The sequence below is a fragment of the Nansenia antarctica genome, assembly GCF_963989245.1.
Source record: "Nansenia antarctica genome assembly, chromosome: 3".
In the NCBI taxonomy this organism is placed as follows: Eukaryota; Metazoa; Chordata; class Actinopteri; order Argentiniformes; family Microstomatidae; genus Nansenia; species Nansenia antarctica.
Window position 1 is genome coordinate 6,829,563 of NC_137688.1, and position 11,139 is coordinate 6,840,701.

Genomic DNA, 11,139 nt, shown 5'->3' on the forward strand with positions numbered 1-11,139 from the left:
GCTCTTGCTGAATAGGCTAGCGAAAAGAGGAATTTTACTCCAAGTTTGAGTCAAATTCTGCTTCATCTCTGATCAAGGCCCTCTGGGTTTACAACTAACAGCTTCAGCACCCCCCAGAAGTGCAATTACCTCCCAGGAAACCTTTAGATGGAGGGTTCATTTATGAATTTGGAAGCTTTTTTGAAAAGTGGCCTTTCCTTTTAAGTGTCTTCTCTCAATTCACTACTATTTCTCTGGATGGTACATGATGAAACCAAAACTATCTGACCAAGCATGGATTTTCATACAGTAATACTGTAACCTACACACAGAAACATAATAGGCCTAGAGGAATCACCCTCCACCGTGCCTGCCGACACTACCCCACACACACTGTGCAGATGTGGGGGGGGGGGGGGGAAGGAGTGTTTACCCATAAGCACCTGCTCTTACACTACGACACGGAACACCTCGACACTCTACAGCACAACAAAGACAACACAGCGCCGTGCAGGCGGCCTATTGACACCACAAACACGAACGTGACAAACATGAACACGTCTTTCTAGCTGTGTCACTCCGACACGTCGGCCTGGACACAGGCCTAGGCTGGGCCTAGTATCCATCACCAACCAGAGCCAAAACCCAAACCAACCTGAGGTCCCCTTGTCCCCCATGCAGACTTGTGGAGGCCTAGGTTGTAGCGTTACATAGGCAGAGACACCATGGGAGTTAGCTCTCCCTTGACGATTGCCCAAGAGTGGGGAACAGAATGTTTTCAGAATCGGAATCTGCCCACTGGGTCAAAGGGAGCTGTGATTGGGCTCCAGGCTTCCAACACGTCTCTGTGCGCGCGCTGGCAGGGTAGAGGTCCAGACAGGTATGGTAGAGGCCCAGACAGGCAGGGTGGAGGCCCAGAGAGGCAGGGTAGAGGCCCAGAGAGGCAGAGTAGAAGCCCAGAGAGGCAGGGTGGAGGCCCAGAGAGGCAGGGTGGAGGCCCAGACAGGCAGGGTAGAGCCCCAGACAGGCAGGGTAGAGGCCTAGAGAGGCAGGGTAGAGGCCTAGAGAGGCAGGGTAGAGGCCTAGAGAGGCAGGGTAGAGGCCCAGAGAGGCAGGGTAGAGGCCTAGAGAGGCAGGGTAGAGGCCTAGAGAGGCCCAGTAGAGGCCCAGACAGGCAGGGTAGAGGCCCAGAGAGGCAGGGTGGAGGCCCACACAGGCAGGGTAGAGGTCCAGAGAGGCCCAGTAGATTCCCAGACAGGCAGAGTGGAGGCCCACACAGGCAGGGTGTTAATCTGCCCGGTCACATCCACACAGCCGGGGCAGCTCAGGACACACAGGCAGACACCTGCAGGACTAATCTCTCACTGTCACACTGTCACTCTCACAACCAGAGGAACTTAAGCCTCACGTTGGAACAGGTGGAGCAGGAGGGGGGGGGGCTAGGAGGTGAGGTGGGGCAGGGGGGGGTCAGACAGGGTCAGGTGGGTAGAGTAGGGGGGTCAGACAGGGTCAGGTGGGCAGAGTAGGGGGGTCAGTGGGGGGTTATGTGGGGGCAAAATGGATGAAGTCATATAAAGTCAAAGCTGAATTGGGTCACATAACATAACGGGCCTTGGTGGGGAGATCCTTGGTTTGGATCGGAACCAGTCTGAGTGGGTTGGGTGGGTTAGGTAGGGTACTGGTTCTGGTTAGGGTCCTGTAGGTGAGTAAAGGACCGGGTCAGGTCCGGGTGAGGTGAGGTGGGTTCTGGGTCGTACCTGCGGCCTCCAGCAGCGCCTCCAGGCGGGCCTGTGTCTCTGGGTCCACGGTTCTGAGGTCCACTCCGTCTGTGGCGCTGGATAACAGGAGCTCCGACGCCGTCTTCATGATGGGGTTCTCCAGGTCCTCCTGGTCCAAGATGAACGACTCCACCTGAGAGAGAGAGAGAGAGAGAGAGAGAGAGAGAGAGAGAGAGAGAGAGAGAGAGAGAGAGAGAGAGAGAGAGAGAGACGGTGGGAGGGAGGGAGGTGGGAGGGTGAGAGAGAGGGTGGGAGGGTGAGAGAGAGAGGTGAAAGAGAGAGAGGATGGGAGGGTAAGAGAGAAAGAAAGAGGGTGGGAGGGTGAGAGAGAGATTGTGAAACTAAGTAAGCGTAGAGACGAGCAAATAGCCCCCGGTTTCATAACAAGACATTTTTGACAGGCAGACAGACAGACACAGACAGGCAGACAGACACAGACAGACAGACAGGCAGACAGGCAGACAGGCAGACAGACACAGACAGACAGGCAGACAGACACAGACAGGCAGACAGACACAGACAGGCAGACAGACAAACACAGACAGGCAGACAGACACAGAGAGGCTGACAGACAGGCAGACAGACACAGACAGGCAGACAGACACAGATAGGCAGACAGACAGGCAGACAGACACAGACAGGCAGACACAGTCAGACAGGCAGACAGACACAGACAGGCAGACAGACAGGCAGACAGGCAGACAGGCAGACAGACAGGCAGACAGACACAGACAGGCAGACACAGACAGGCAGACAGACAGACAAACACAGACAGGCAGACAGACAGACACAGGCAGACAGTCACAGACAGGCAGACAGACAGACACAGACAGGGAGAGACAGACAGGCAGACAGACAGGCAGACACAGACAGGGAGAGACAGACAGACAGGCAGACAGACAGACACAGACAGGGAGAGACAGACAGGCAGAGAGACACAGACAGGCAGACAGACACAGGCAGGCAGACAGACACAGACAGGCAGACAGACAGGCAGACAGACACAGGCAGACAGTCACAGACACAGACAGGCAGACAGACAGACACAGACAGGCAGACACAGACAGGCACAGACAGGCACACAGACAGGCAGACAGACACAGACAGGCAGGCAGACAGACACAGACAGACAGACAGACAGGCAGACAGACACAGGCAGACAGTCACAGACACAGACAGGCAGACAGACAGACACAGACAGGCAGACAGACAGACAGACACAGACAGGCAGACAGACAGGCAGACAGACAGGCAGGTGAGCGGGCAGAGTGGAAATAATTAACACGTTTTTTTTGAGAGCTGTTGATCTTCCTTTTTTTAAACACCATCTACAGTCACCTCCAAAGTCCGAAACCGGTTCTGTTCTGTTGCAGGTTCTGTTGTCCTAAAGCTTCCTGCCTGTGTGAAAAGCGTCCACGAGTCTTGCAGACTGACATGGTCCAGTACCCCCGTTTAACACGTCAACAAGCCAACCCTCAACCACGGTTTCATGAACAGATGTGAGCCCACACAAGAACTGTTTGCAAGGTTGCAGTTCCCAAAAAAAAAAAAAACGTGGTGAATCTAAGCGACGTCAGATGCAGTGTTGTTTTCCATTAATTACCTCAACTGTGGCTGCCCGCCATAGTCTAATTTGTCTCCCGCCGCCATAGTTGTCTCATAACGAACCGGAAATATATTTTTACACGCGGGCGACGAAAAACATTCTCCGCTAGCAGCCCCCCCCCCGCCCCCCCACCCGTTAACGGACGCCGTCAGAGGGTTCGAGGTCCACCCGCCAAGTCTCACGAAATCCTGTGGGGAAAACAAACTGGAGATGACAATTCGGCAACATGTTAACAGCTACTGGCCTAGCTAGCCACGGGCTAGATAATGCATCTGACGAGAAGAAAAGCAGGCGGTTGGAGAAACAGCTCTTAAGTCAGCAGGACCCGCTTCGCCTCCTCTAATTGGATCCGTAAACCGCAGTGGGAAAAAACTCTAAACTGACCTGACATTAGATCAGTGTCTGCAGGCAACACTATCCTACTTGGAAAAGGAGGCAACCGATTCATCCACACCAGACAAAACGGAGAGGAGGAGGGTGTGGTTCCATATTTGTTCTTTTTTCCCCCCAGACATCTTTATTGTTTTTGACGTGAGGGGTTTAAGCCATGGTTTCAGCTGCCTGCGCTACTTCTCCTGATCCTGTCTCCCCCCCTCATCTCCCATACGACACATCTGACAGGGGGAGGCTCAGAATAGATCACATCGCTAAGGAGTACGGTATTATTTGTGAAGGGAACAAAAACGCATCTGTATTGTGTGGTGGTGGTGTCGATCATAAATAAAATCGCGGCCTACTTTCAATAATGTCCATTTTGGAGATAAATGGCGGAAGTGGGACCAGCGCTGGCTCGGCCCAGAACAGATGAATGGCTCCTATGGATCATCTTACTTCAAAGCGTCAGCAGCCACCAGTCTGCATATCCTCCCATTGTAAGCCAAGCCCTCCCGCGTTCGGATGAGAATCGTAAAAAGGGCTGGTTTTTCCGGTCTGAATCCGTCGCCTGTTGATAAGCTAAGTAGTACAGTACGTTACTACGAGTTTGACACTAAATAAAAGACAAGCCCCGGTGATGACACCTGTGTGTGACTTCGGAGCAGGAAAGGTTCACTGATATCGAGCGTTGCGTGTTATTTCAACACACAAGCATGAGTCTCGGTGTGTTGCCCCAAAGGCTACATATGGCGTTTACTACAGAAACAAGTGTTCTGCATTCATATCGTAACACATTTTCAGGACATATGACGAACGCAAGCCAACCAGAAGGTCTTTTGGACAGTAGCCAAGCAATCACGGAGAGGTAGAGGTACTGTATACGGCTTGATTAAAAATCCCATCCGTCAGTCCACATTTCTTCTATGGGAGTGTATAGGGCAAAGGAGCACACCAGGGGAATAAGGTATTGGCGCCCTGGTGTCCACATATGACCCGATAACACAGATCAGCAGAGGGAAAACAGCATGCAGCACATTCAGCAGATACAGCTCGGGTCCTCTCGTGCAGCTCTGCCCTGGGGACTGCAGCCCAAGGTCAGGGCCTGAGAGGCAGTGGCTTGTGTCTCCTAAACAACACAACTCCCGAGGTGTCCCAACTCTACGTGTACAGCGCACACTGCTCTGCATGTTTGGGCCAACTCAAGACCCTAGGCCTAATCCAGGAGGACAACATTTGAGTAATAATCCCCAATTACTGGGAAACTGAAATTGAAGACAACGTAGGCCTATTAATAACTGACAATGTCATAATAACAATTGTGAGACAGAACACAAACTGCTCAGATCTATTACATGCAGTTGCAAAAACAATGACTATTGCACTGTGTAACAGCATGTGAATACACGTTAGTTACTAAACCAGAACAGGGGCCAATTTAATGTAACATTATGGTAGCCCATAGCATGTCAAGTGATCTTACCGGATCAGGTTTTATAATGACTGCTATACGGCTTACATAGCCCTAAAGAGAGATGACTCAACCTCTGAATCTAATTTCTGCTCTCAGCTGTAGGCCTTTCACTGAGACGGGGACCAGTAAGCAACACTTGTGGGAGACGGCACTTGGCAATGTGGAGGAATGTAGCTATATGGTTGGAATGCGGAGCACAATGACCCCTGGGGGATGTAGTCCTGAGAGGGCTTTTCTAAACAACAATGGACATCAGCACTCCCCATTAATGAACTACAGTTCCCAGACTGTTTGCATCCCGGAGAGCTGGAAGGGCCTAGAAAGGCATCTGCTTAATCCTGGAGCTCAGATTTTAGCTACTGCCCAGAGCAGTGAGCTCTCCACTGGGGTAATCTCTCACAACAAGTCCTTTCAGGGAAGATTTTTTTCTCCGTGCTCTTTCAGTAGGCCAGCAAACATGAGACATGTCATACGAATGCAATCAGCCTCAATCTAATTCCTATAAATAATGTTCAGATAAATAACACAGACGACTGCATGTTATTCTGCTGGGCATCTGACATCTGGTAACACAGTGACATGATAACCTGCCTGCTTAGATTGGTGGTCATGCGATAACATTCACCTGATCAGGATGTGCCCCTACTCGACCCCCTCCACCAGCTGTTTTGCGACTATTGTTTTCCTAGTGCAATACTGAAATATCAGGTGCCTCAACAGGTGTGAATCAGTTGCCAATCTACCAGGCGTAAATCAAGCCATGACATGTGAAAGTGGCTTCTGCAGGTGCACGTGTATCAACACCCACATAACAAGGCAGAGGAATCTGTCATCGATTTGTGAATTGAACATGTTTCACATTAAAATGGATGGAGGAGAAATGTTCCATCAGAAGTTCAATTCATCGCACCATAACAAGAGGACCGGTTCAAACACGTCTGGCTACAAAGCACGCTTTCACAGTGCAGACTGACACCGTCAGATGAGGTTATGAGAACCTCATCACATAAATAGCTAGGGTGGAAAAGGCATAGCACCATAGACCAGACACCAGACAAAACATGCTCTGGACAGGCAATGCTCTGAGGGTGTCAAGTGTGTGTGTGTGTGTGTGTGTGTGTGTGTGTGTGTGTGTGTGTGTGTGTGTGTGTGTGTGTGTGTGTGTGTGTGTGTGTGCGAGCAGGCACAAAGTCTGACGGGGGATGTCCATCTCAGACTGTTTCAAGGCAGGTGTCAGTCAGTACACGTTTTAAAGGTGACACCTTCACCTAACATGTTAGTTACTTGACAGGCGAACGGTTGGCAAACATTGTCACCCGTTTGGGTGCAACACTTAGGTTGGATTAAAGGTGGAACCAGTTTCTTTTGTTATTGTCAACGCAGATGAATGACACAGGACTGGTCCAGGTCATCAGCACACCTGCCCCCCTGCTGTGTGGTGCCACATGGAAAGTTGGCCACTTCTCAGCAAGGGCAGGGGAGCTGCCATCAAAATGTGTGACAATGCAAAACAAACAAGTTCATATGGGGTGGCTGGTTTAAGCTGTGAAGCTTCTTCGTGAAGTTTGAAGATCAGAAACCACTGGTGCATTCGTGTGTTATGACAAGCTTGATCCAGCTCATAAACCAGGATGGCCATCAAAAACGTGTGCGTTTGAAGTTGAAGGACAGTGACTGTGTGTGGGGTTTTAATTTACATAATTTACAAAAAAGGTGACGTAATTGCACCATCCACGATTGGAAATGTTAGCTTGCTGAGCTTAACCCACACCACCGTGAGAAACGTGTCAGTCTTGTGTTTGTACTTGACTTAGCGAAAAAGACGTGTTTTTCCTTCCACGGGTTTCAGGGGTAGCTGCGAAGTTGAGATATGTGTGTGTACGCTGCGAGACGTTCGTAAACACGCTCTGGAAATCTAAACCAGCACTCACGGAACGCCTCTCGCCCAATCAAATCACACGGTCCCTTTATGACGTGGGACCCAGCGTGCTGCTCCGGCGCTCTCGGAGCGAATTGACGAACGCATCCCCTCCGAGGCTAAGCTAGCTCTGACGATGCCACTAGGCCTCTCAACACACAGCCCTCTCAAGTCAACGCCGCATAAATAAACACATTTCACCGGGGATGAATTTCTCTGGGACAAATTGTCCGTGTCTCGCTAAATGAATAAATCTCCCTCATAATCTGACAACCCCCCGTCTGAAATCAGACGTTTAGACACACGTTAACGTCTGAAATCACACGTTCAGAGTGGATCGGGGGGTTGTTTTTCCACATAATTTCAGGGTTAGGCCTGGGAGTGTACTCCCAGTTTGGGAGGAATGTTAGCTGGTTGGGGCTAGCTACCTCTGAGACCTCGGTGTCCTCGTCGCTTTCGTCGCTTCGCTTTCCCGCAGAAGAAACGGCGGCTGCTGCCAGTGTGAAGTCCAGTCTGTCTGCGGGAGGAGGAGGAGGAGGAGGCCCACTGCCACCGCCAGGCTCGCCGAACAAACGCACTTTCTTCCCCCCTATGCCCCCGACAAGTCCCCCAACGACTCCCGGTGCTCCTACTACCCCCATCATCCCTCCTCCTAGCGCCGCCGGGGAGCAGCGAGGAGTCACCGAGTCCATCTCCTCCTCGAAGCCATCGGTCAACATTGCTGTCCCGGCTACTGCATCCTGCATTACTATTAATCTTCCACTTCCAATTCGTATATTGAGCGAACTTATTTATGACTTATTTAAACGCCCCCCTCCCTCTGTAACTGTCTTGTTGGGTGTTTTTTTTACTTCAGGGAATCCTCAGAATGTGAAAGTCTCCCGAAGCAGAAGCAGCGATGGTTGAGGAGGATCTTCTCTTCCCCCCACACAGCCATTAACTTTCTAACAACCTAACCTCACTACGCACTGTTCCTCGGTAGCCCCGCCCCCTACTGAGAACGCCATTGGCTGGGCGTAAAAAACGTCTGCTATCGATTGGTGCGTACCGGTGCCTGTCGAATGAAAGATCGCGACGTAATGTTAGGTTTACCAATATCACGAGGCTCGGAAGACCAGACCGTCAAGACCGAGCTGGTTGCCTTTACTGGTGTGGTTATTTTCCAAGTAAATTGGTTATTACTGGCATATAATAATGCATTTACTGTCACTGGCGTTAGGATGACAACATGATAGACATGTGGTCATTTGGACTGTCATGTATGTCAAATGTGAACTGAAAAGCCTAGGGAAAAGAGACATGAAATGGGGTTCTGAGTAGTGGGAGTTGAATGCATTTAACAAAACCAAAAAACACCCAAAAAATATTATAATTAATTATTTATATAATGTTGAATAAGAAAGTAATTTTCATACATAAAGATAATAGTAGGCCTATACCAAGGAGAGGATTAGGGTAATCTTCTAGACCTGTGGGAGACTTCTATCTCCAGCTCCAAATGTACAGAGGATCACAACGTTAACCCTAGTAAATTATGATATAGGCTATTCTAAAGTCAAGAAATATCTGCAGTTAAAACAAGTATTATACAGTATTCAACACATGTTATCTTCATACTTGTTACTTCATACTTCATAGCCTTATAGTAATACAGTAGCCTAATACATTACATTTATATGGTGCTTTTATGTGATCCAAGTTATTTATTTATTTTTCTTTCTCTTTCTTTGAATTTACAGGGGAAAAAAACTGTAAAAGAAATGACAAATATAGGCAAATCAGGTGGAAAAGTAGGGGGGGGGAAAGACTACTAAAAATGGTATGGACAGAGATATGGACTCTATGGAAGAGTTGTGGACAGATTGAAGGAGCATGAAGGTTTGTAGCTGGGAGGAAACCAAGTGCATTCCAGGGTTCTGGCAAGTCAGGGTGATGGGCGGTGGTGGTAGTAGCATCAAGACTGGGCTTCTTTACGACTGGGATTGCTGCAGCTGTTTTATAGGCCGGGGACTATCCCATGAGCAAAGGATAAGTTGAAGATGTTGAGATAAGAGGGCAGTGAATTGAGATGAATACAGAAAGATAGTTTTCAGATGCAGCTGACCAAAGGCCAAGGATAGAAGGACAGGCAATCGGGCAATATTGGGTTGGCAATGAGCTTCAGTAATGCTATTGGGAATCTTTTTGAGGAATGAAGTTGTAATGTTCTGTAGAACTGGTCCCATGGTGTCCTCACAGGTTCACTGACAGATACACAATAGTGAAAAACACAGTTTAAGAGTTCCCCTTGGAGTTGTTGATGATAGAGAAACAGTCTTGTCAGCACTGATGGCATAACTGTACATGGAGAGGTTGGTTGCGGACTTCGGTGGGGACTGTGAGCTCAGTCTTCTGACTCAGTTCTTCTATGCAGTGGAGTGGCTACAAGTCACACAGTAGATACATGGGAAATGAGTGTAGCAGATATGGGGATAAAGCTGACGATATCTGAGACCTCTACATCCGCTCTACCCCCCAGTTTCTCTACTGTAAAAAAACAAACAAAAACAAAACATCATTCTTCCTTTTTCTAGCATTATGACTGCCAATGGCCCCTGGCCCGAGCATACTAGGATGACTTTTTCCTGCTATGACTGATGGTTAGATGATTCATTTACTTGGTCATATGTGTTTGTTGTAAGTCGCCGTGGATAAAGGCGTCTGCTAAATGCCAAAAATGTAAATGTACATGGATGGAGGTTGAGGTGATTTGGAATCCTGTGTGAGACTTGTAAGCAGTCTCTAATGAGTAAATGGTATGGAAATAGCATATTTTCTTTTTCTTTTCATAAAATAAGATGGAAATGTAATAATAGATTAAAAAAAATAATCTGTCCCATTATATAGTAAATTAAATGAATTGTAGCTACTGAATAAGATATATGATTTTGAAAACATGTTGTGTACATGGTGTACACAGTGGTGTACACAGTGGCAAATCTGTGTTACCAAAATCAACCAGGGCTCCACTCCAGACCCCCAGGATGTCAAAGTCCTTGAAAAGAGAGGGAAGAACAGCCACTACTGTATTTTATGAAACATTGGGTATTGTTTAACTTTATAGGAATCAAAATTGACATATTGTAGGCTATCTGTGTTGATCTGTGGGGGTTGCGGTGGAGGTTGGGGTGCGACACAGACTTGAAGATGGACAGATGAATCTCAGACGAAAAGGCTGAGGCCTTGCTCCAGGTTATGTTGAAATGTGGTCACCTGTTCATATTTTCAGTTCTCAATGAAGCTGCCAAGTGTAGCACAGATGGTAGAAAATAAATAAATAAAAAACTCTATTACTGTATGCTTGACTGAAGTGGAGGCCTAGTCCATGGTTAGGGGCTTTATGCTCCATCATGGTACACGGCGCAACGTCATCTAATGACGTCATCATGCTTTCAGGGCGTGGAGAGAGAAGGACCCCGGCGAGCAGGGTTGCCAGATGGGGCGGGTTGCCAGATGGGGTGGGTTACCGCCGAATGGGCTACTTTTGATCACACTGGGCCGGAGAAAAAGCATTGGGCTGGATAAATAAATACTATTTAGGCGGTATCAAAATGTCTGTGCCTGAAAGTCACAAAATGCGTGAAGTTAAAACACATACCCTAGGCCTAAGTAGCTACATACAATGTGCAGGTTTGTATTTATTTTACAAACATCCTTAGCAACAGACAATACAATTTCGGGGGCAGAAGATGGGCACCTGTGGTCAACAGTAATTAGCGGTTTTCTATCCTGACAATAGGGTTTTGGGGTGGTTTTTGGTGGATGAAGTGGTTTTAGACTGTGGTTAGGCTGGAAATTGTCTATCCCATCTGGCAACCCTGCCGACGAGACGCCACACCACGGGGCCGCGTTCGTAAATTCACTCTGAGAGCGCCGGAGCGTGCACGTGACTGCCTCTCGTCCAATCAAATGACTCGGTCCCATGACGACGTCGGACCCAGAGTGTACTCCGCCGAATTTCCGAACACGGCCC

The 11,139-nt window shown here is 48.7% G+C and overlaps 1 protein-coding gene across 4 annotated transcripts in view; it reads right to left on the reverse strand.

Moving 5' to 3' along the window:
- Positions 1-7,873, reverse strand: part of LOC308153517 (ankyrin repeat and KH domain-containing protein 1-like) — a gene marked incomplete at its 5' end in the record, with an annotated part of 45,244 nt that extends 37,371 nt beyond the window's left edge. For all 4 annotated transcript variants that reach the window (XM_080526684.1, XM_080526682.1, XM_080526683.1 and 1 more), the window contains 2 exons: positions 1,737-1,890; positions 7,556-7,873. In XM_080526684.1, the coding sequence (XP_080382810.1) occupies positions 1,737-1,890; positions 7,556-7,873 (472 nt within the window). The remainder of the gene's footprint in view (positions 1-1,736; positions 1,891-7,555) is intronic.
- Between the last annotated feature and the right edge of the window lie 3,266 nt (positions 7,874-11,139).